The sequence below is a fragment of the Capra hircus genome, chromosome 16 (assembly GCF_001704415.2).
Source record: "Capra hircus breed San Clemente chromosome 16, ASM170441v1, whole genome shotgun sequence".
Taxonomy (NCBI): Eukaryota; Metazoa; Chordata; class Mammalia; order Artiodactyla; family Bovidae; genus Capra; species Capra hircus.
Genome location: NC_030823.1, coordinates 10782368 through 10808426, shown reverse-complemented (window position 1 = coordinate 10808426; position 26059 = coordinate 10782368). Strand labels below are relative to the sequence as shown.

The 26059-nt window shown below is 38.1% G+C and overlaps 1 protein-coding gene across 2 annotated transcripts in view; it reads right to left on the bottom strand.

The window, feature by feature from the left end:
• Positions 1-26059, bottom strand: part of UCHL5 (ubiquitin C-terminal hydrolase L5) — a 47489-nt gene that overhangs the window by 18359 nt on the left and 3071 nt on the right. For both annotated transcript variants that reach the window (XM_018060152.1, XM_005690458.3), the window contains exons 2-7: positions 18916-18979; positions 16722-16827; positions 3473-3598; positions 3329-3390; positions 3112-3242; positions 1528-1591 (exon numbers count right to left, since the gene is read on the bottom strand). In XM_018060152.1, coding sequence (XP_017915641.1) covers positions 1528-1591; positions 3112-3242; positions 3329-3390; positions 3473-3598; positions 16722-16827; positions 18916-18979 — 553 coding nt within the window. The remainder of the gene's footprint in view (positions 1-1527; positions 1592-3111; positions 3243-3328; positions 3391-3472; positions 3599-16721; positions 16828-18915; positions 18980-26059) is intronic.

Genomic DNA, 26059 nt, shown 5'->3' with positions numbered 1-26059 from the left:
CAAATGGTGCTAAACCAATTGAAAATATGAAGCAAAAAAATGAACCTTGACCTAACTTGACATCAAACAAAAATTAACTCAAAATACATCACAGACTCGTACGTAAAATATTATCCTATAAACCCTTAAGGAGAAAAAGGGGAAAATCTTTGGGACCTAGGTCTAGACAAAGATTTCTTAGGTTGGACAACAAAAATACAAATTCATAGTGGGAAAAATTGACAAACTGGACTTGGCTGGAATGGAGAGCTTTTGCTCTGTGAATGACCACAGTGGAAGGATGAGTCGATGGGACCGGGAGAGTCTGTTTTCACCCAAGCGTCTGAGGAAGGACTGGTGATATCAAGAGTATATAAAGAACCTCAAGGCTCAACAGTCAGAAAACAAACAGTTCAATTACAAAATAAACAAAAGGCGTGATCTTCAACATTAGTCATTAGGGAAATTCAGATTAAAACCACAATGAAATATCACTACCCACCTATTAACATGGCTAAGATAAAAAATTTTGACAAAACCAAATCCTAGCTAGTTTGTGGAGAAACTGGATCACTTATACTATACATTTCCACTTATAGGTGGAAATGTAAAATAAAATAGTACAGCCACTCTGGAAGAGTTTGTCAATTTCTTTAAAAAAAAAAATTAAACATGCATTTACCATACAGCTAGGTTATTATCTCAGAGAAACAAAAATTTATGTTCACATAAAAATATGTACACAAATGTTTACTGCAGCTTTATTCATAATAGCAAAAACCAGAAAATAATCCAGATGTCCTTTAATAAGTGAATGGGCAAAAAAAAAAAAAAAAAAAGACTATCCATACCATGGACTACTACTCTTCTATAGAAAAGAAGGTACTATTGACAATACTAAATATCCTGGATGAATCTCCAAAGAATTACACTGGGTGCAAAAAGTCAATTCAAAAAGGTCACATATTTTATGATTTCATTTATGTAATACTCCCAAAGTGACAAAAATTATAGAACTAGGGATTAAGGATAGGGGTGGCAGAGCAGGGGTGTAGTGGCTGTAGCTATAAAAGGGCATCATGAAGAGCCACTGCAGTGATGGAATTACCCTGCATCTTGACTGTATCAGCGTCAGTATCTGGCTGTGACACTGTACCACAGTTTTACAAGATGTTCCTCCCGAAGGGTAGAGGGTACACAGGATCTCTCTGAATTATTTGTATAACTTAATGTCAATCTATAATTATCTCAACAAAAAAATTAATTTCATAGAAAAGACAAGACAGTCCTGAAGCAATAAACGTCACAAAATAACTGTATAAAGTATCTACCTAAATGGAGATGCGCATGTTTAGCTCCTATAAAGACAAGATAACTTATTATTATGTAGAATTTAGAGATTTTTCTGTATGATTTCCTGAACATATTAATCCAATCCAAAGAAAAAGTTCGGTAAGTATTGCTAAAACAACAATTTAAAAAAAGGCTTAAAGAAATGTTTAAAAATGAGGACGTTCGTTATGCCAAAGAGATAAGATGAGCATTTACTTTTGTATCCTTTTTTCTATGACTGGCCTCACTGCACTGATCCAGTCATCTTGATTGCATGCACCTAGGAAGAAATGCAAAAGCATTTATATCAGATTTGACATCAATATTATTTCAAAAGTGTATTCAAAGTATCTTTTTTTAAATATTTTGGCAAACTCATTATAGTAAAAAGCTTTTTAGCATAACTGTGTTAAGCTTCAACCCTTACTTTCTCAGGAATGATTAGAGGGAAATGATAAGTTATCATAATTTGCATTGTCACATTGTGTCACTTAGCGGTGCTAGACAAATGTTTGAGAAAGCAATGAATTAGGGAATTATTTCATTAAAATTCTTGTCTCTGTGAGATAAGGATGACTGCCTTTCATCTTACAGATGATGAAACTGAGGGCTAAGAAAAGCCCACTCACGTTAGTGACAAAATAGGGATTCAATCCTTATCTGACTCCCCACCATCACAACTATAGGAAAAAAAAAAAAAAAAACCTAAAATCCACACACAATGCAAAACTGATTTTACCCAGTTGTTTTAATCCTCCCTTTTTACCTATATTTTAGCATAGCCACCAGCTGTGTAGCAAAACTGGCCGTTCTGTTTTATAGTTTACGTCCTTTATAGCTGATGGATCCAATGAATAGAGAATGGCTGACCAGACAGATGCCAAGAGAAAAAATGCAGAGATCAGATCAACCCCCAACCAGAGAAAATTAACTTCTACATAATTAAAAGAACATTCTATTAATTTTCTTTAAGAAACATAGAAAAATAAATATTTTTAAACATGTAAATCTGCATGAGATGAACTACTGGTTCCAGGCATGGGTGTGGGCAGTAAGAATAGAATAAGCAAAATAAAACTGCAAATTTTTTTTTTTAAATCTGGAAGTATAAAGTTTTGCGAACAGCAAATAACACTAGATTTCATAAAAACAGGTTTCACTGAACCTAAATGGAACTTTAAAAAGAGACAAAGAAAACTTAATGAGGTAAAATATTGAGTTAAACTTGTGGGTCTGTTAGTTCATTACTAGATCAGAACCACCTCAGCCTCACTCAATAACCATTTATCATGAGCTCAAGGCTGGAGTTAGGGTGGGATCAGGACAAATCCACCCTTTGGCACAAAGGACAGCATGGTACTGTACTATTTAAATAGAAACTTTGAAGAAAAACATTTCTATAGACTGTTGAACACTGAATTACAGAGATTCTTAAAGATCTAAATCCAAAGGAAAATATTTTAACACAGATGACAGGGACGGGATCGTATTTCTTATCAATGACAAGTTAAGTTCACTGAAAGAAGTAGTTTTTAAAAGTTAACTGAAAAATCAAAAATAAATTGCGTAATCTTGGGACTAAAAACACTTTTCTCATAGGAAAAAATTAAAGGTCCCAACGAAACTACAGCAGTCAACATGTCCTCACTGCCTGTTACTTAGTTTCATAAAGGACTGAAGACCTTAAGGACATCACCTCCCGTTTCAAAACCTACACAGCACTGGCACTGAAGCGAAGGTGCACACCCAATCCTTTCTTCTTCATCAAAACTGAAATGCCAGGGATAGGAACTACATTACCTAAGTCAATCGGTCCTTCTCTTAACCCATCTAGTTCATACAGCCTCCCATTAACAGGAACATAACTGACAAAGTGAAAAGCATCTTCTTCTTTTGCTGCTGTCTTAGCGTCAAACTCAAACATTTGCTGTCTACAGGGAACAGAAAAACCGTGAGAAACAAATCGGCAAAGATAAGCCAGCAAATATTATATTTATGTAATATAAAGTCTCTTTACCTGGCAAAACTGTTGTGCACTTGTCGGATGACATCTGAATTACTCAGCGCCAAACCTTTCATCTGAAATAAGTTTTGAAAGTAGCCTATTAAAATAAGAACCATCACAAACAGGATATTTTAGGAATAATAAGATTGTACTCACAGCTGCATCAAAACTTTGTGAAAATTCTTTAAACTCTGATAATGTCTCTCCTAAATGGACATCTTGATGAGTACAGTTCAATAACACACTTACTATGGCTTGAGTAGCACAAGCATTATTAATTACCTATAAAATATAAAAGGAAAAATATTATCAATGTGTTTTAAAAAAACCCAGCTTTCAACTGGTGACACTGACCCCTAACATATGAAAAAAAAATAATAGCTTCCAAATTTTACTTAATATAGTATTAGCATAAACATAATAAACATGATTAATTTCCATTTTTAATCTATTTGCAGGAATTTTATGCAATTCTGGAGCTGAATCAAATAGATTAAATGAATTCATAATACCAGTGAAGACTAATCTAGTTAGAGTAACGAAACCAATATTTCCTGGTCTAAAATATACCTGATAAAACCCAAACAGCCTATGCTTCCCTCCTATTCACTTCCTAATAAGCTTGTTTCTACCTTCAATTATTCAATCCAAATTTCAGAATCCAGTGCAAACTAACTTACCTGTGTAATTGTTAGAGAAATTATGCAACAATCTATATTAGTTTCTTCCCTCATTTGAATTCCTAAAAACGACAGCATATACGGCAGTATACTGTCCACATATTTTTCTTTACAGCCCTAACCTCTAGCTATTAACTGTTTATTTAACAAATTGTGAGGACCTTACATTCTACTGAGAGAAGAAAACATTTAGATAGCACTTATGTGCAAGCACTGTTCTAGGCTTCTTTTAATCCTGTCAATTAACAACTTAAGAAGAAGGAGTAATATTATTATCCTCATTTTACATTTGTGGAAGCTGAGGAACAAAAAGGTTAAGTAACTTGCCCTGAGGGCACAGAGCTAAGAGGCAGGTGATCTGGTGTGAAAATCAGTCTACTTAGCCAACACTGGAGGCTGGCTCCACACACACTTGTGGTCTCTCCAGCGAGATTATAACCTACTCATGGACAAGGGCCTCTGCCACACTCCCTACAGCACCTACTCAGGGTTGAGATCACAGAGCTGGAAAGAGCCTCAGACCATCACTGCAAATGCCAGCTAGATTCACTGTAAAGTTAACCCTGATAAATTACTTTAAAAAATACAATTTATTCCTACTGCTGTATTTCATTACAACACTGTAATTAAAAACCATTTTCCAAAAACGTTAATTTGTTTATGATCTGACAATTTGGTAAATTATTTCTATTTTGCCTGATTTCAAAATAAAATCCTTTAATCATCTTCCTTTATTAACACTTACACTCCTACACTTTTTTGTGGTCAGAGACTTGAAATCTTATAAATATCCATGAGTTCTTACACTTTTGACTGCAGTATGTTTAAGAAGTTCCTTGATAAGCCTGCTTTTTCCATTTCTCCATTTCCAAGAGACCACTCTCTTACTCCCAACTCTCAAACAGTAATAACACCACACTCTTGGAATTCCCCTTACAGTATTTTGTACTCAAAACTATCTTATGGTTGACGATTAGAGAAAAGTAACAAAAGATCTAGAATCCAATTAACATTGCCACTGACTTCTTTTAATATGTATTCTGATCTGAATCACAGTTCTTTAGTAAATTTGGATGAAAATTTGTAATGATTAAAGGAGACATCATAAAGGTCATTAACTAAAACAAGACTTAGGGCTCTCTTATCTTGGGCCAAAATTATCTGGGGTTGGGTTGGTGGGAGTGAAGTCAACAGAAGTTAAAATTTATACTCATTCACACATTCTTTCAAAATGATGACACATTAAAGACATACTCTATACCTAATGCTACACTAGACACTGAGGCTATGGCGGAAAATACTAACAAACCCTCCTATCATCTAAGAACTTCAAATCTGTAATCTATCACTTCAGAAATTTTTTTAAAGGATTAGTAAAGAACTCTATGCAAAATCATCAAACTGTATACACTAAATATGCAGTTTTTTTGTATATCAGTTATATTTCAATAAAGTTGGATTAAACAAAGAGAGAGAGAAAGAAAATCATGTGGTTACTGATACTCCTCTTCTGGAGTTAATAAGGACTAAACAGTGTCCATGATTTATTACCAGCCTGTTTTGTGTTTGTGTGAAGAACAGTCATTATGTGTGTGCATGGGTATAAATATAGCTCTTCAGGTTTTTTAATGAGTTTAGTGCCACCAAGTGGTAAGGCTATAAACAGCACATGAGTCTTACTCTTGGGAGAGATCTTCCAAGACCCCCAGGGGATGCGTCAAACATGCACAGTACCAACCCCGAAAAATAAAATGTTCTTTCCTATGCTAATGGGCTGGTAGCATCCACTGGGGCAAAGGGATGCGTCACACCCCATGTGGGATGGAGGACAGCATGAGATTTCGTCACACTATTCAGAACAGCACACAGTTTAAAACTCACAGTGTACTTCTGAAATTTTCCATTTAATATTTTCAGCTAGAGCTGACTGAAACCATGGAAAGTAAAACAGCAGACAACGGGGGGGGATACTGCACAGAAGTAGCAAAAAATTCTTTTTCAGACACTAAAAAGTGCACAGCCATTCAGTTGTTCAAATATTTACTGAAACATCCACTGGGGGCCAGACACAGTGATAAATGCTGAACACACAGTGAGCGTAAGAGATGCGGTCCTTGTCCTCATGAAACATGTAAAAATCACCTTATATACATCCTTTTGGAAGAACTTAAACTTATTTCAGAAAATAATTTCTGCAGTATAAATTATGTATACAGTCCCCAGCTGCTTGAATCTTTAACTAGTCCTGAGTGCTCTACTAAAAGCATTCTGACTTGTCACACACTTAAATAAGGCAGTAGAGTTTACCAACAGAAGGCAGGCTAGACCAGGAGGTCACAAGGAGGGTTGCCCCAGAACCTTAGGAATTTGGTATGGATTCCTTGAAGAGGCCATACATTCTCTAATTCATCTGAGCTCTTCCACTCTCTACCTCTTACACAAAATCCAATTCACACATTCATGCTGCCAACCTGATCCTGCAGCTACCTGACTTCACAACACAGAGGCTAGAGAACAACTTCTTATCCTGGTGTACAGAAAAGAACATGGCAGATGCCTAGAGAAATACATCTAAAACTGCTTGAAGTACTGCATTATAAATTATAGTCAATCTTCACTGAGCCATAGCTATAGGATAAATTAATAATGTTTTAATATTTATTAACAGACTTTATTTTCTTGGGCTCCAAAATTACTGCTCCAAAATTACTGATGGTAACTGCAGCCATGAAATTAAATGACGCTTATTCCTTGGAAAAAAAGCTATGACGAACCTAGAGAGTGCATTAAAAAGCAGAGACAGGACTTCCAGTTCAAGATGGTGGTATAGAAGAACACATACTCATCTCCTCCTGCAAGAGTACCAAAATCACAACTAGCTGTTGAGCAGCCATAGACAGGAGGACACTGGGATCTACCAAAGAGACACCCCATGTCCAAAGACAAAGAAGCTGCAGAAAGACAGCAGGAGGGGCACAATCATTATAAAATCAAATCCCATTTCCAAAAAGTGGGTGACCCACAAAATAATACCAAAGAAGTTCTCCCACTGTTGTGAAGGTTCTGAATCCCATGTCAGGCTTCCCAGTCTAGGAATCTGACAAAGGAACTGATTCCCAGCGAATCTGACCTTGAAGGCCAGTAGGATTTGACTACAAGATTTTCACAGGCTAGGGGAAACAGAGACTCCAGTCTTGGAGGGCACAAACAAAACCTTGTGTGCACAAAGACTCGGAGGAAAGGAGCACTGACTCCACAGGATACTGAACCAAAACCACCTGCTAGTGTTGAAGGGTCTCCTGTGGAGGTGTGGGTTGGCAGGGGCTCACCACAGGGATGGGAGTACTGGCAGCAGCAGTCTGGGAAGGTCCCCTTTGGCATAAACCCTCTTGGAGGTCACCATTAACCAGAACACAGAGCCTGCAGACCAGAGGGCTGGGTCGCCTCAGGCCAAAAAAACTACCAGGGAGGGAATCTACTTGGATTAAAGCTTACTGAGAGCAAGGCCCTGACCACCAGAGCAAGAGCCAGCTTTTCCCACCACCAGTTTTAAGAGAGCACTGAAAGCACAGTAGAACCTAGAGAACAGAGAAGGGGATTCATTCTAGGAAGAGAAAAGGGTACAAAAAGGAACAAATTAAGATGAGATCTTTGATACATAAGTATATTGGTCTGCCTGTATTAGTATGCTTGTAGACAAGAGTATGGGGTCATTAGTCATCTACTAAATCAGTATTGATAAGCAATTAGGAGCTTACCCTAGGAGTAAGATATTTTAAATAGGGAACAGCAGTAAAAACAGTGATTCAGAAAGGTTTGGTTTAATACAACTTACAGGAAGGATTGAAAATGGCTAAAAACAAACAAGATCCACTGGGTTGCTACCCTAATGCTGCTGCTGCTGCTAAGTCGCTTCAGTCGTGTCCGACTCTGTGCAGCACCATAGACAGCAGCCCACCAGGCTCCTCCATCCACAAGGTTCTCCATGCAAGAATACTGGAGTGGGTTGCCATCTCCTTCTCCAACCCTAAAGTTCATGGTTGTTTAGTCACTAAGCCATCTCTGACTCTTTTGCAACGCCATGGACTGTAGCCTGCCAATCTCCTCTGTCCATGGGATTTCCGAGGCAAAAATACTGGAGTGGGTTGCCATTTTCTTCTCCAGGCAATCTTCCTGACCCAGAGATCAAACGTATGTCTCCGGCATTGGCGGGCAGATTTTATACCACTAAGACACCAGGGAAGCCCCACCTTAATGCTAGTATGAAATAATAAAGGGCAATAGGTTAATGGAGCAAACAAAACCAAGATCACCCAAATATGCAAGTCAGAACTCACGGTGTCAGGTATACAACTAAAAATAAGATTAAAACAAAATAAGGGGATACGAATAACAATCATACAAAACAATTTTGTAAACTTAAACTAAAATGGAGAAATTAAAAAAAAAAATCTTACCAGAACTAAGTCAAGAAAAAATAAGTAGCCCAAATAAGTCTTTTAACTAGCACATGGCTATAGCAGTTAAAAATACATTCACAAAGAAAATACCAGGCACAGATGATTTCATAGGCCAATTCTATCAAAATTTGAAGAAACAGACCATTTAAATTTTATACAAATTCTTCAGGACAATTACAAAAAAGGAGAAATTTCAACCCAATTCATGAAATAAGCACAGCTCTAATACTAAAACTAGCCAAAGTCATTACAAGAAAGGAAAATTAAGGCCCATTTCATTCAAAAATATTTGCTTAAAAAAACCTCTAAACAAATATTGAATTAAATTCAACAGTGCATAAAAAGAGAATATATCATGGCCAACTGGGCTTATTTTAGATATGAAAGAATGATTTAATATTAGAAAAATTCATAAACGTAACTAATCATATTAACCTATTAAGAGGGAAAATAAAAATGATCATGTTAATAGATGCAGAAAAGCATTTGAAAAAACTTAGTCCTTCCATAATAAAGACACTTACTAAATTATTGAAAGAATGTCCTTACCTGAAAAAGAATATTAAAGGAAAAAAATCTGAAATGGGAAACGGTAGAAGCATTCCCTCTAAAATCACAATGATTTTATTGGATGTTTAAACCAGGCAATAAGATGGGAAAAATAAACTAGAGACAAAGGGATTCAAAATAAGCAAATAAAACTGGTATTATTTGATATAGTAATTTAGATAGAAACAAACACTTCTCTCAAACCAACAAATAACAAACATATCAGAGTTGAGGAAGATGGCTAAACATTAAGACATAAAAATTAATTATTTTATGCTAGCAGCAAACATCTAGAAAATGCAATTGAAGAAAAGATGACTTATAACAGAGATATTAAGGAATTAAAATAACTCCAACAAAAACATAAAAGACCTTTATCAAGGTCTTTTATGTAACATATTAAAGATAATAAAAGCTTAAAAGCACATCTAAAAGTAGATAAATAAAAGCAGGTCTAAATAGAGAAACGTATTATGTTTGTGACTTAATATCATGAAGATACAAATTCTCCCCAAGTCGATATATATATATATATTCAATGTTATTCGAGTCAAAATTCCAATAGAAGTTTTCTTACAGTTTGATAAGATGATTGAAATGTATATGAAGAGCACAAGGTCAAGAATAAGAAGGATATTTCCAAAAAAGAGCAGGTAGGGGAGACATGACCTATTAGATATAAGAACTTATAAAGAAGTGAAAAGAATTAAGTCAGGGTGGTATTGGCAGAGACAGACAAAGTGATCAGTACAACTCAGGAAACACATACACATGTATGGAACACATATACAACAGGGGTGGCATGTCAGATAAGTAAGGAAATATGGACGTTCAAAAAAAGGGTGATCCAGGTGGGAAAAAGGTAAAATTGAAACCCTACCTCACATGATATACCAAAATCCAATTCCTGATGAATTAAGGACATAGATATCAAAAATTAAAACTTAAATGCATAGGTAAATATCTTTCATAACTTCAGATAGATAACAATTTATTAAACAAGATACAAAAGGCACAGACTCTAAAATACAAATTTCCATTATCAAAAAACACCCATAAAAAGTAAAACAATAAAGTATCAATTTGGAGAAGCAGTATAATGAATATATAAACAATGCCTATAAATAAAAAAGAAAAGTACATTAATCCTACAGAAAAGTAACTTAAGACTTTCACAGAAGAAACACATATGCCACTAGGCATCAAGACCCTTTCAACAAGATTAGTGACCAGGGAGATGTAAACTCAGAACACGAAGAAGTACCATTTTAGAATAAGCTGGCTGGCAAAAATCAAAGAGGTCTAACAATAACTGCATATTGGAGTACATGGCTACACAGTAACTCAGATATTGCTAGTACAGGTATAAACTAGAGCCCCTACTTCAGAAAGCACTCTGATATTTCCTCCTTAAGTTATACATTTACCTATCAGATGAAGTAGTATGGTACTTCTGGTTACACATCAGGAGATAAAATAGATGTACAAAAATAAGTAGAGCTGCACAGTTCAGAGTGATGCAAATGAAAACTAAACAATGAAAAGAAAGCAATTATTTAAGCTTCCCAGGTGGCTCAGTGGTAAAGAGTCTCCCTGCCAATGCAGGAGCCACAGGTTCCATCCCTGGATCAGAAGATCCCCTGGAGGAGGAAATGGAAACCCACTCCAGTATTCTTCTCTGGGAAATCCCACGGATAGAGGAGCCTGGTGGGCTACACAGTCCATGGGGTCACAAAAGAGTAGGACAGGACTTAGTGACTAAACAACAGCACACAACTGCTTATTTTTCATGCATGTTCATGCAATCACTATTGTACACCATGCAAAATAAGTTGGATAAACCTTAATATAAAATTAACCTAAAAAAGTCAGTCCCCCATAACTATTAATAAATACACAGAACATGATACTTTTTATAAAGTTAAAATTTTATACATACGCAGCCATTTCAGGATTAGAAAAACTACAGAAAGTAGAAAGCAAGGAAATGAGATACAGAATTCAACATGCAGGTTACTCAGATGAAGGGACGGAGGATGAAAGTCATATGGGGGGACACAGGGAATGACAGATGGTAGGTTTACTTGGGCAGGTTTACTAGGGTGAGTTCTAAGGTGCTTACTAGTTATAAAGTAACCAAATGAGTCAAGTAAAGGAGGGCAGGAATGTATGTCATCAATCAGGGATAATAGTAATTCCATTTCGTGTACCGGAAGGTCAATTTTTTAAAAAGAAGAAAAGCAAAGCACAGGCATCATCGACTGATATGCTCTCTTCCTTAGTCACTACCCCCCACAAGGCTTCCCTGGTGGCTCAGAGGGTAAGGTGCCTGCCTGCAAAGTGGGAGACCCAGGTTCGATCCCTGGGTCAGGAAGATCCTCTGGAGAAAGAAATGGCAACCCACTCCAGCACTCTTGCCTGGAAAATCCCATGGACGGAGGAGCCTGATAGGCTACAGTCCATGGGGTCGCAAAGAGTTGGACACAACTGAACGACTTCACTTAGTCACTCCCAATCATTACACATTAAAGGTGCTAGTTACTTTATCTCTTAAGTGATACTCAAATCTGTTCACATCTATCCCTACTAGGAGTGTTACCTACTCTGGCATGGACTTCTACAGAAGTCTATTAACTGCTATGTCATCTCATACCCTATACCACCCCTTCTTCCTCAAACACACTCCCCACACTGGAGCCAAAGTGATCTCCTCTGAATGAAAATCTAATCATATCACCCTTCTTAAAACACCTCAGTAAACTTCTACTGCTCTTAGGATACAGACAAAGGGCTCAAGCATGATCCGCCTCTGTTGGCACCTTGGCAGGAAGCGGGGAGTCAGTCTCTAATATCCACCTTCTCCCTCTTCCAGAACAAAGGACTCACATATATCTGGGTCCACATTCACCTGGAATGAAAACAGCTCCCCAGTCTCCTCTGCCACTAAGTAGTCATATGACTGAGTTCTAGCCAAAGAGAAGAAAGCAGGCGGCACAGGCAAATTCTAGAAAACGTCCGTCAAAAAGGAGGGTGCTGTCCTCTCCTACTGTCAAGGATGTGGAGTTGAGAAGAAACAGCTGAAATTCCAACTATCATCTCAGACCAAGAAGTAACTCTGGAATAGAAAGCACATACAACGGAACAAAGCAAGAGAGCCTGCCACCCTGCTGGCTTTGACAGTGGATGGGAAAGAGAAAAACCTGTCTTTCTCATAAAGCGTTGTTTCTCTACAGTTGATCAGACTAAACCCTGACTCACGTGCTGCTTGTATTTCTTGCCACCCTGCCCGTGTTCTCTCTAGCCCAGCTGTACTGGCCTTCTTCCAGTGCACGCTACCAGCCCTACTCCTTTCTATCATACAGCTGTAGTAATCTGGGATGATCCTCAGCTTCTTCCCCCACTTAATACCTACTTAACCTTTAGATTTCAGCTGAATTGTCACTTACTCAGGGACGCTTTCTCAGATCTCCCTGAAAGGTCAGTCCCATTTTCATGTGTGTAGTGAAGAATTTAGCCTCGCCCTAAGAGAGGCCTGGCCTTGGCCCTTGGCGGTAATCTCTAAGCTCATGAAGAGCCATGCCTGGTAAAAGCGTCTGTGTTCACCTGGGGGCTGGGCACCACACAGACAGTCTCACAATGTGACTGGGGTGGGTTCTGGATCAACGGCTCAGCCTGTGGCTGGAGACTGAGGGCCACTAAAAACTGGATCCCAGGAATCAGTTGAGATGGCCTGAATACTGTGCACTTTGTCACAATCACCACCAGTGAAGTTGGTGCTGTCTGTGACTCCCCTGGGAAAAGACAACCAGAAGCAGTGTACAGAGAACGCTCCTGGCCTCTGACCCATGTGTCTCTTCACATGGCTGAGTTTAATCTGTCCTCTCACTGTAATAAAGTCATCATGTGACTAAAACATAGTTTATTACACAGCTTATGGTAAGGTCTATGACTTTAACAAACTACAGAACCTGAGGATGGGTTTGGGGACTCCCCAAACTTGCAAGTGTCAGAAGGGAAGGTGGACTGAAGACCCAAAACCCTGCAGTTAGTGTCCAAAGTGAGCGTACTCTTAACAGATTATTTTCAGACTTCACAAGGCGGTTCACTCCATGCAGCATTTATTCCCACTATAGTTTTTCATTTCACTGCTTAACCAATCTCCTCCACTAAACTCTAAACACCTTCGAGGGCAGGGATCCTGACCATTGCTTGTCTCTCAAGCACCTGTCACAGTGTCTGGCACATTGCAGACACACAACCGATCTTTCCTGAAAGACTGAACAGGCGGAGTCACATACACACCCAATACCACCACAGCATGACCTTAACAATACATCAAACAGACCTCAGCTTCTCATCGGTGAAACAGCAGTGAGACAACAATGTTTTGCAGAGAAGCATTACCAAAAAGGTCATTCTTGGATCCTTAAACACAAATAATCATTATCAGAAGACAATTTCTTTTCTCAATATTTTGTTAATCAATGACCCACACACCTGCATACCTCCAATTACAGCATATGATTAGTGTAAGACAGGCAGTAACATTCTCTAAATTGATGTGATTCCATATGGAAATAACAAAAATGTTCTTAAAAATTAGAAAAATCACCTGAAGGATGAAACTGTCTGTTCCCTACTTCTTCTGTACTATCTAGAATATCACACACTATGATTATAATTATATTATTATAATTACTGTAGTACAATGGTACTTATATAAATATAAAATATTACAACTCATAAATGGATTATTTGCATTACATGAGAAGAATCTCAAAATGTTTACCCTTAAGAAGTGAGTTAAAAAATTACAGGACACTTATACTAAGAAGGACGACAGAGGATGAGATGGTTGGATGGCATCACCAACTCAATGGACATGAGTTTGGGTAAACTCCAGGAGTTGGTGATAGACAGGGAAGCCTACCATGTTGCAGTCCATGGGGTGGCAAAGAGTTGGACACGACTGAGCAACTGAACTGAGTGATCTACGCTTTTAAAAGAAGTAGCGGTGTGACATGGGATGGACTTCAACGTAGCAGTGCCTTGGTTTGCACCCAGCTCTGCCACTGACTAGCCGCATAACTTGGGCAAGTTTCTTAATCTCTCTGGGACTCAGTTTCCACATCTGTGAAATAATGAGGAAGTTGTAAAACCACATAGGGTTGTTGTGAGGATCAGTTACTACAAGTAAATTAATAATAAAAAATAAGATATATGTAAGTACCTAATAAACCTTCAATATGTTATCTAATACTGTTATGTGCACTGAAATGGAACAAAATCAAATTTTAAGTGAAAAAAGAAGCAAAATATTTTGCACAACAGTCAAACTTCAGTTAAAAAAATGATAATAAGAATGTGTCAACAGATGGATAGAAAATGTGGGAGGTAGTACAGAATGTGAAACCACAAACCTGGGCTTTAGACCTGGGTTTAAATTCTGGATCCACCATGTACTAGTTGTGGGACCTCAGCCAAGTAAATTTTTCTAGGCCTCAATTTCTTCATCTGTGAAATGAGGATAACAACCTCACAGGGCTGCTGCAAGGATTAAATAAATAATATAGTCTAAAGCACAATATCTGGCACACAACAGGAATGATAAATACTGGCTTCCATTGGTACGGTTATCATGACAGTAATACATGAAACATGCCTGTCTTACCCACCATTATACCCCTAGTATCTAAAATAAAGTCCAGCACAAAGGAAGTGCTCAACAACTATTTGATGATTAATGAATGAGTCAAACTGCTGGGAGGGGTTAGTAGACACAGGCGTATATGCACTCATCATGACATTTCTGTAACTTAAGTACTTTAACTACAAAATGATAAAATAATGTTTTTCTAATTCTTTAAGTAAAGCAAGAAAATTCTAATTTCTCTAAAAACACTCCGTTCTTAAAAGTTGGGAGGAAAACAAAGAAGTAATAAATAAGAGGAAAAAGAAAAACAAATTACAAAGTGGAATAGGAAACGTTTGGTTAAAAGGGCAGTAATGAGAATTAACAGTTTTATTGTTTCCACCTTTCTAAAGGTTTAACAGTTTATCTTAATCTTTTGAGTCTTAGAAAGCAGCGCTATTTTCAAACAAATGCAATCATCTTTAGCTTAGATTTTATATATTAATCGAGCCTCTTTCAGCATTCTCTTTTCCAGCTTTTCCAAACAATGGACTCTAAAATATGCAAGCATCTAATAATGTTGCTTAACTGTTTATTGTATACATTAGAACTGCAGTTCTCAAAATGGGATACCTGGACCCCTGGGAACTTCTAAGACCATTTGCAAGGGATCTGTGAGTTCAAAATTGTCTCCATAATAAGTCCAGGACAGTCTTTGGTTTTCCCCTGCTTTCATATTTGCACTGCAGCACAAAAGCAATCGTGGGTAACAATGCTGCTATTTTATTAACATACTTAGGCAGTGGTACTAAATTCTTTCACTGACACATAGGTATAATTCTAAAAACTAGCAAAACAAAAACCAGCTTTTAATGAAGAACATCTTTGATAAAGCAGTAAAAATTATTTTAATTTCATTTTGACCACACAGTATAATTCTTTAATATTTGCTGAGTGAAACAGGAAATACAAATACAGCACTTCTACTATAAACCAAAATATGCCAGTCAATTCCAGGAAAGGCACCCTTGCTACTGTTTGAACTGTCAGCTAAGCTTTCTCCAGGAACATAATTTTTACTTGAAAGGACATATGGCAGATAAATACAGTTGTTCAGACTGTATCTGGCAGATATTTTCTTGAAATGTGTGAATTGACTCTGTCACTTCAAGGAAAACACCTGATAATATTTGGTATCCTTGATAAAATTTGAACTTTCAAGTGAAAATTAGAATTTTATAAGACTCAGATCCACCTCTGAGAGTTTAAAAGTTTCATGATACTGAACAGTTTTTCTGATGATACAGACGATATTAATAAATGTGACTTGTTATAATGTGTATAATCATATGTACTAACATTTACAAAATCAAAATCAGTTGGTAAATTTTCAAAATGACCAACACACAATGTTATCAGATGCCGCATGAGTAAAAGATCCTTTTGAAGAGCAAGATAAACCTAAGGATTTTAATAAAACGAAGTACAAAGTTTACTAATATGAGTTCAGATTTCACATTGCAACGAATCTTTAGAAGAGGAACATTTTTGGAGTTTTGATATCAAAGAATATCCATAATTTCCTAGAAAAGAAATGAACATACTCCTTCCTCCTCAACTATATACATGTATGAGACTAAATTTTCTTTATATATTTCAAATGAAAACAAGACAAAACAAAAATATTGCAATAGACTGAATAAAGCTGATAGGAGAAGCCAGCTGTGTTCTATTAACCCAGACATTAAAGAGGTTTACAAAAATGTAAAGCAATGCAGTCTTTTCACTACTCTTGCTTTGGTAAATATACATATGTTTTATTTAAAGAATGTTATCATTTATAGAATTTACTCTTTTAAATCCATTAATACTTTAAATGTCTCAGTTTAATATCTAAATGATAAATATTAATAAATAAAATTCAAATAAAGAAGATCTTTGGGGATCTCAATAATTTTAAGAATGTTAAGGAATCCTAAGACCAAGAAACTTGAGAACTGCTACACTAGAGACACACAGGTGGAAAAGAATCCTGTTTATAAAAAGCATTGCTCTTGAGACTTCAGAGTGTCCAAGGACCATACCTGCTTGGCAAAAAAGATTGTGTCCAGTCTGGAGTCCTGAACCACAGAGCCTGCTGGTTCTTCTCCTGGTTGCCACTTGAAAAGAAAAATCAACCCATGAACTGGCCTACAAAATAAAATACAAATTAGTGACACCAAAGCCGGCTTCCTATATGTGCTATGCTTAGTCACTCAGTCATGTCCAACTCTTTGTGACCCCATAGACTGTAGCCTGCCAGGTTCCTCTGTCCATGGGGATTCTCCAGGCAAGAATCCTGGAGTGGGTTGCCATGCCCTCCTCCAGGGATCTTCCCAACCCAGGGATCAAACCCAGGTTTCCCGCACTGCAGGAAGATTCTTTACTTCCTATAAAACGTTGTCAGTATATTAAGTTTTAGTCACTTACTTAAGAAATACAGTGCAAATGAAGTAAATGTGAGAAAATTTTTTACGATTTCTATTGCTACTCATCGGAGAAGGCAATGGCAACCCACTCTAGTACTCTTGCCTGGAAAATCCCATGGATGGAGGAGCCTGGTAGGCTGCAGTCCACGGGGTCGCTAAGAGTCAGACATGACTGAGCGACTTCACTTTCACTTTTCACTTTCATGCATTGGAGAAGGAAATGGCAACCCACTCCAGTGTTCTTGCCTGGAGAATCCCAGGGACAGGGGAGCCTGGTGGGCTGCCATCTATGGGGTCGCACAGAGTCAGACACGACTGAAGCGACTTAGCAGCAGCAGCGTTGCTACTCATAGTTACTAGAATGTTGCCCAAGATAAGGCTAACGAAACTTAAAATTACATCAATTAAAATGGAATTATAATGAAAGGTATATTCTTAAACCTGCGGATTATTCAGTTCTACCATTTGTCACCCTCACTTAAAAACAGAACAAACACGGCAAAACTAGAAGTTGTTAGCCCTAGAGTGAATTCCAATATACAGGAACAAAGTTCATGTAGGATGCTTACAGATAAATCAGCTGATGGCATATATACTGCAAACTATGTAATTACTGGATGGATGCTGCATCTCACACACTTCCCTACAATGGTTGTTACCACTGAACAATTAAATCACCACGTGAGCAGTCTCTCCAGTGTTTCACCACTACCTTCCACACAACAAATTCTTTCCTATTCAGCAAAGACAGGTTAAATGATACACTTTTAATTAATCTTTCCTGATCATCCTCTTACTCCATCCAAAATGACTGTTCCTTTTGTGGGGAAGGAGAAAATGGTGGGGGGGGGTGGTTAAACTATTTCCTTACCAAAGATATTAAAAGCATATCCCTAGAGTCCCTATTCCAGGACTCTAAGAACGCTTCCCACATCGAAAACTCTTCTAGCCTTCCATCTGTAATACAGGGTTGGTGCTTGTGGACACAGAGGTTTCAGGGTTAGGGAGAGACTCAGACAAGGGACTCCAGTCAGAAGGATGGGGTAAGAGGAAGGTACTTCCGGGAATCAACATTTGGAATCTGAACTGAAACCTCCCCAAGAGGCAATGTAATAACGTAGGGGAAAAAAGTTCTGAATTATTATCAATATATTGGGTTAGCCAAGTACATTATCTATTAAATACAGTTTTGTAGACTGACCTATTATTCACGTGTTTTGTGTTTGTGTTAAAATGTGTTCCACGTTCTAACACTATTGATCTATAAAGTGAATGTTGTTAAAAAAAAAAAAAAGTTGACCCATCAGTACTTTGTTGATATGGAATTACACAGATCTAGTTTTGAATCCCTTGTGAATTACTTATAGATTATTGGTTATAAAAATGGGAATAAAATTGACCTTTTTTTGTTTTTGAAAGTCACTCAGTCATGTCCGATTCTTTGCGACCCCATGGACTACACAGTCCGTGGAATTCTCTAGGCCAGAATACTGGAGTGGTTACCCTTTCCCTTCTCCAGGGGATCTTCCCAACCCAGGGATTGAACCCAGGTCTCTCACATTGCAGGAGGATTCTTTACCAGCTGAGCCACAAGGGAAGCCCAAGAATACTGGAGTGGGTAGCCTATCCCTTCTCTAGGGGATCTTCCTGACCCAGGAATCAAACCGAGGTCTCCTGCATTGCAGGCGGATTCTTTACCAACTGAGTTATGACGGAAGCCCCTTACACAGTTGAAAAAAATAAAGGAGATAATGGGCTTAAGTTTGCTTAAGTATAGACATATTTTTAACATAATTTAAAATATACTTACTTTAATTTTTCAAAATTCTCAGGCTCTAAACTCCATATTTCTTCTACTTGGGCGCCTCGGCAACCTTAAATAAGAAATTATTTCTTCAGAAGACAAAACAATGCATTTTCCCCTTTACCATTAAATAAAATACCAACAGAAAGAAATGCACATTTGGGGCAATATGACATGACAAATTAAAATGGCAAAACTGATCAAGTTCACAGTCAAATCCCAGCCCTTTCTTTACTATTTTCTAATTATTTACAAAGGGAGTATATTAAAAACTTTGCCCATTGATTTTCACTGAAGCACCACCCATGACTGTCCCTTCTCAGTCTCTCTCTATCTCTGGCTCCTCTTCATCCACCCTCTTCACTCAGCTGCTAAGTTTCCACAATTCTGCCCATGGCTCTCTTTCTTCCTTATTGTCCACTTGATCCATAAAGTGGGAATATGTAACTACCACTTAACAGCGACTTTCAGATCACGTATTCAGTCCTGATCCCTTTCCAAAATTCCAATACTATACATTTTAAAATACAAATCACTATACAAATTAAATTAAAATTTTATACTATACAAATTAAAATTTTAATTTAATGTCAACTACATCAGAGTCCCCCAGTGGTTCTCAACCAAGATGACCCCCCCTCCCTCACGAACGTTTCAAAATGTCTGAAGACACTTTTACTGCCACTATTGTCACTTGTGGGGGGGGCAGCGACTCGTAGGTAGAAGCCAGAGATGCTGAACATCCTACAACGCACAGGATAGCACCCCAAACCAAATAATTACCTGGCCCAAAGTGTCAAAACAAAATAACTATCAAACCCAAAGTGTCTAATCCCAACAAGGCAAGAGAACCAAGGTGGAGAATCCAGCTCTACTAGTTCATATCGTGGTAATGTTAAAACGTGGCCTCCAAATTGCCAGGGTCTGAACCCTGCCTCCACTACCAGTGACCTTCTCACTCCCCATACTCATAGAGCTGTTGTGAGGAATAAAGGAGATTACTTATTATCTCGTAAGATAATTTATTATGAATGACATACATTCAATACAGTGCCTTCACACACTTTATGGAGAAGGAAATGGCAACCCACTCCAGTATTCTTGCCTGGAGAATTCCACGGACAGAGGAGTCTGGTAGGCTTACAGTCCATGGGGTCACAGTCAGACACGACTGAGTAACTAACACTTTCACACACTATTAGGGTTCACTAAATGTCAGGTAGTAGTATTATCATGAGAAAAAAACAAAACCAAAAAAAAGTCATATTTACCAATAACTTCAATGGGTCAAGTGCTTTAAATGGATTTTCTCTAACTCCTACAAAACAAGTATTATGTGAAAGAGGCTTAGGGATAGTAGGTGTCTTGCCTAAATTCACTACAACTAACATATGCCAAAAAACTAATTAAAACATGCCTGGTTCCAAAGTCTGGGCATTTTTCTAATACTCCAGATTATTTTCCAGCCAGAGATGGAGAAGCCTTTAGACCAACTGCAAAAATGAGTGGTTAAAAAAAAAAAAAATTGGACCAACGACCAACCAACTCTGTGACTTTGAGCATTTATACCGTTTACTACCACAATTTGCTCTGTTCAGCAAATATCTGTTAGCACCCACTCAGGTATTAAAGTTACAGGTACGAGCAGAGTTACTACGTTATTTGTGCGTATAGTCACTCTATTGTGTCCGACTCTTTGTGACCCCATGGACTGTAGTCCACTAGGCTCCTCTGTCCACAGGGATTCTCCAGGCAAGATTATTGGAGTGGGTGGCCTATACCTTCTCAGGGGACCTTCCTGACCCCAGAATCAAACCGGGGTCTCCTGAATTGCAGGTGGACTCTTCACCAGATGAGCTACCAAGGAAGCCCTATGCTATCTGTAGTAGAGAAGAACTAGAAACAACCCACATGTGTATAACAGGTTTCTAGATGTCCACATAATTAAGCTGGGGGAAAAAAAACCTTATGAAACTGAACCTATAATTATACAAGTAACAAGAAAGGGCACAAAAGGGCACTGATGCAACTGTTAACACTGGTTAAGCTATTGTAAATCTACCATAAAAAGACCAACATTAAAACATTGCACATATCACACAAAAACACAACGACAAAAGTCACTGAATTAAGAGTCCCAAAATCTTTTGTAAAGGTATAATTTCAAGTGGTGGCACGGTTTAAATAACCTTATGTTTAACACATACACATCTTTGCAAAAGGAAAACACAGTACTCAACTTGATGTACAAGGAGATAGATGTTTCTAATCTATCTAATATTGCCAACATCCACTGGACCATGGAAAAAGCAAGAGAGTTCCAGAAAAACATCTATTTCTGCTTTCTTGACTATGCCAAAGCCTTTGACTGTGTGGATCACAATCAACTGTGGAAAATTCTGAAAGAAATGGGAATACCAGACCACCTGACCTGCCTCTTGAGAAATCTATATGCAGGTCAGGAAGCAACAGTTAGAACTGGACATGGAACAACAGACTGGTTCCAAATAGGAAAAGGAATACATCAAGGCTGTATATTGTCACCCTGCTTATTTAACTTATATACAGAGTACATCATGAGAAATGCTGGGCTGGAAGAAGCACAAGCTGGAATCAAGATTGCCGGGAGAAATATCAATAACTCAGATATGGAGATGACACTACCCTTATGGCAGAAAGTGAAGAGGAACTAAAAAGCCTCTTGATAAAAGTGAAAGAGGAGAGCGAAAAAGTTGGCTTAAAGCTCAACATTCAGAAAACGAAGATGATGGCATCTGGTCCCATCACTTCATGGGAAATAGATGGGAAAACAGTGGAAACAGTGTCAGACTTTATTTTGGGGGGCTCCAAAATCACTGCAGAGGGTGACTGCAGCCATGAAATTAAAAGATGCTTACTTGTTGGAAGGAAAGTTATGACCAACCTGGATACCACATTCAAAAGCAGAGACATTACTTTGCTGACAAAGGTCCATCTAGTCAAGGCTATGGTTTTTCCAGTAGTCACGTATGGATGTGAGAGTTGGACTGTGAAGAAGGCTAAGCACCGAAGAACTGATGCTTTTGAACTGTGTTGCTGGAGAAGACTCTTCAGAGTCCCCTGGACTGCAAGGAGATCCAACCAGTCCATTCTAAAGGAGATCAGTCCTAGGTGTTCTTTGGAAGGAGTGATGCTAAAGAGCGACTGAACTGAACTGAATAATCGCCTTGTGAAAAAGTATAAGTGTTAGTTGCTCAGTCGTGTCCAACTCTTTGAATCCCCATAGACTGTAGCCCAAAGGCTCCTTTGTCCATTAAATTCTCCTGGCAAGAATACTGCAGTGGGTTTCCATTCCCTTCTCCAGGGGATCTTCCCAAATCAGAGAAAGAACCTGGGTCTCCTGCATTGCAGGTATATTCTTTACCATCTGAGCCACCAGGGAAGTCCAATAATCCCTTTATGTACATTCAATTTCAAATCATGCAGGTTATAATGGAAATAAAAATAATCAATGACTCAAGAGGCCTAAGTTGTAATCCTAGCAATGCCTTTAAGTTCTTTGCCTTTAGCAAGAAAATGTCTTTGAGCCTCACTTTCCTCAAGTTTAAAATGAGAATACTACCTGCTTTATCTAATTCACAAAATTCTCTAGTGAGGTATACATTCTCAAATACCAAGCACAAAGTATCACCATGCTGACTTCTCTAATATTTATTAAGTAAAATGTTGAGTGGGAGTTGAGCTTTAAAAAGTTAATGAATTGCTGGTATTTAACAAATACATTCAGCACTCTGTATCCATAGGTTCTGTATGTGTGATTCAACCAAACACAGGTTGAAAATATATGTCAAGCACGGTATTAGGTCCTAACAAGGCCAGAAAATAATAAAATATTTTAACAATATTTAAAAACTTCAACCTGGGGCTTTTCCAATCAATGGCTCAGCAGTAAAGAATCCACCTGCAAGTGCAGGAGATGCAAGAGACACAGGTTCGATCCCCAGGTCGGGAAGATCCCCTGGAGAATGAAATGGCAAACCACTCCAGTATTCTTGCCTGAACAATCCCATGGACAGAGAAGCCTGGTGGGTTACAGTCCATGGGGTGGCAAAGAGTGGGACACAATGAGCACACAGAGACACATACAAGAACTTCAACCTAGTAGGAAACACATATATATGACTCAAAGACTATGCAGGCTGCATAGTTTGCATATGAAAGGTACATGGGCTGCGTTCTGCAAGTTAAGAGGTAGCAGACTACCACTGCAGGTCGGAAAAAAACTTTAAAGAACAGCTAACCTGGGCCTTAAATAGGATAACCAAATAATCTGCCATTCAAACCAGAACACTGCTTTTATTGAACTGATTTTACTTAATAAAACATTAAATAAATTTTTAATTAAATTCATTCATTAAACTGTTTAAAAGTATTTATATATTGACAAACACATTTATACTATAGTGCTGGTGGCTCCATAAAAGAGCTCTATTGAGAAACTAATTTTAAAAATCATTTTCTTAACAACATACCTGGAGTCTTTTTCCCCAAGAAAAATACTCTGGGTAAGCACTCCCAAACTGTTGTGCGTGCTCAGTTGTGTCTCTCTGTGACCACATGAACTGTAGCCTGCCAGGCTTCTCTGTCCAAGGGATTTCTCAGGCAAGAATACTGGAATGGGTTGCCATTTCCTACTTCAAGGCTTCTTCCCGACCCAGGGATTGAACCAGAATCTCTTGTGTTGCCTGAATTAGCAGGTGGATTCTTTAACACTAAGCCACTATCAGTGACTCAAATTTAATTGACTGCTAGGAATGGTATCTTTCAACAAATAGCTTGGACACATTGATTGCCAACCCCATGACCGTATAAACAGCTCCACCAGAAGCAGCAGGCATGGCGCCAGCTTATGCACCTCCCACAAAAAACAGCCCCAGATATCTTTCCCAACCCCAATATCTTTTTCAGTTATTACACAGCACAGACAAATGCCATTCAACTGGTGATGCGACAAAATAGGAAAAACTATATGGTCAACTCTTAGGCAAAGTCTCCAAAAGGACTAAACTCAGTTATTAAAAATGAACAAGGAGCCCTAAGTTGGAGGCACTATTAATGTATACCCCTGGTAGCTCAGCTGGTAAAGAATCCACCTGCACTGCAGGAGACCCTGGTTCGATTCCTGGGTCAGGAAGATCTGCTGGAGAAGGGACAGGCTGCTACTCCAGTACTGTGTCCTAGAGAATTCCACGGACTGTACAGTCCATGGGGTCGCGAAGAGTAGGACACAACTGAGCAACTTTCACTCATAAGAAGGTGCCTTTTGGAGGTCCCAAAGATAGGAATCAACACTCACTTCAAGTGTACCGCATGCACACTCAACTGTTCTCTTATTTCTTGTGTAAATGCCAGGCATTAACTCACCTCTCTCCCTCCCCACAATAACAGACGTGTACCTCATGAGTGTTTGAAATAGACATCCATGTAAAGGAAACACCACACTGGCCCTGAATCCCTCAGATACGCCTCAACTCATGGGCCAGAGTTGTAGATGATGGAACTGTTTTAGACTTCTTCCCTGCAGACCAAGGTAGGGTCTGTGCAATCACTAATACATACTGTTATGCCTGATTTAATGCCTTAAGCCTTAAGGCCAATACAAAAACTTGAGAAAGTCACCTGGCTTCCTAACATAAACATCCCAAGGGATAAACAGATTTGATACCAGTCCTGCAGGTCCAGTCAAATTAATCAGAGTAGCTGATGGAATGGCATATTTGGTATAGTAAGAAAGGACAGATTGTATTGGGAGACAATTCTCAATCAGTTTCTACTGTTACTGCTTGTCTTCTGAGAGAAATTGCGAGGTTCGTTCAGAACTGTCTTTTCAAGAATGTCAAAATAGTAAACAGACTTGAAGATCAGGGATAGTATCCCCCATGTGGGGCAGAGAGAAGACGGATCTGCTGTCTATAATATCATCTCCCTAGAGTCAAAGGTTGAGCAAGTTTGCAAGCAGACTCTAAAGCTGAGGCTCCCAAAGGTCAGGGGTTCCTCAGCTCTGACAGAAACTCGTGCCTGTGGCGTTACCTTCACTCCCATGGACTCAAAGGATAAGGGCACCAATGCAAACATGAATCTCCTGCTGACTACCGTGCCATGAGTAATACTATTATTTACCTCTATAGCTGAAGCTGTCTACCAGCATCTATAAAACAGTGGCAGGCTCATTTGCTGGCTGGCAAGTAGGCTAAAACCTAACACTTTGTAATTCTTAACAGATGTTGGATTTTTGTCCAATGTCTTTTGCTATTATTGAGATAATCTAATCGTATGGTTTTTCTTATTTAATACGGTGAATTACATTGAATCCCAAATGTTACACCAACCCTGAATTCCTGGGATAAACCCCTCTCACTCATGACATACTGTCTATTTAATATATTATTGGATTTGATTTGCTAATATTTTGGTTAGAATGTTTGTGTCTATGTTGACAATAGATACGGGTCTGCAGTTTCCTTTTCTTACAATGTCTTTGGTTTCCGTGTTAAAATTAATGCTGACCATCATAAAATGACATAAGGAGTACTTCTTCTCCAATGTCTCTGGAGAAGTCTGTGTAGAAATGGTATTACTTATTCCTTAAATACTTGCAAGAATTTACTAGTGATGACATTTTGGATAGAGTTTTCCTTACGGGAAAATTTTAAATTACAATTTCAATTTTTTAAAAACACATAAGGCTATACTGTTTATCAATTACTTCTTGAGTGAGCTTTGGTAATTTGTGTCTAAAGAAATTTGTACACGTCAGCTAAGTTGTCAATTTATTTGCACAAATATTTATTAGAATATTCACTTATCCTTTTAATATCTATAGAATCTGTAATGATATCATCTCTCTTATTCCTGGATATTCATCATCTTTCTCCTCTCCTTTCTTCCGATCAGTCTGACTAGAGGTTTATCCATTTTACTGATCTTTGAGACAACAGCTTTTGGTTTCATTGACTTTCTCCACTATTCTTCTCTTTTCTGTTTTACTAACTTCAACCCTGATCTCTATTATTTCCTTTTATCTGCTTACTATAGGTTTAATCTGCCCTTCTTTTTCTAGTTTATTGAAGGGAAAGCTGGGGTCATTGATTTGCTGTACTAAATCCAGTCC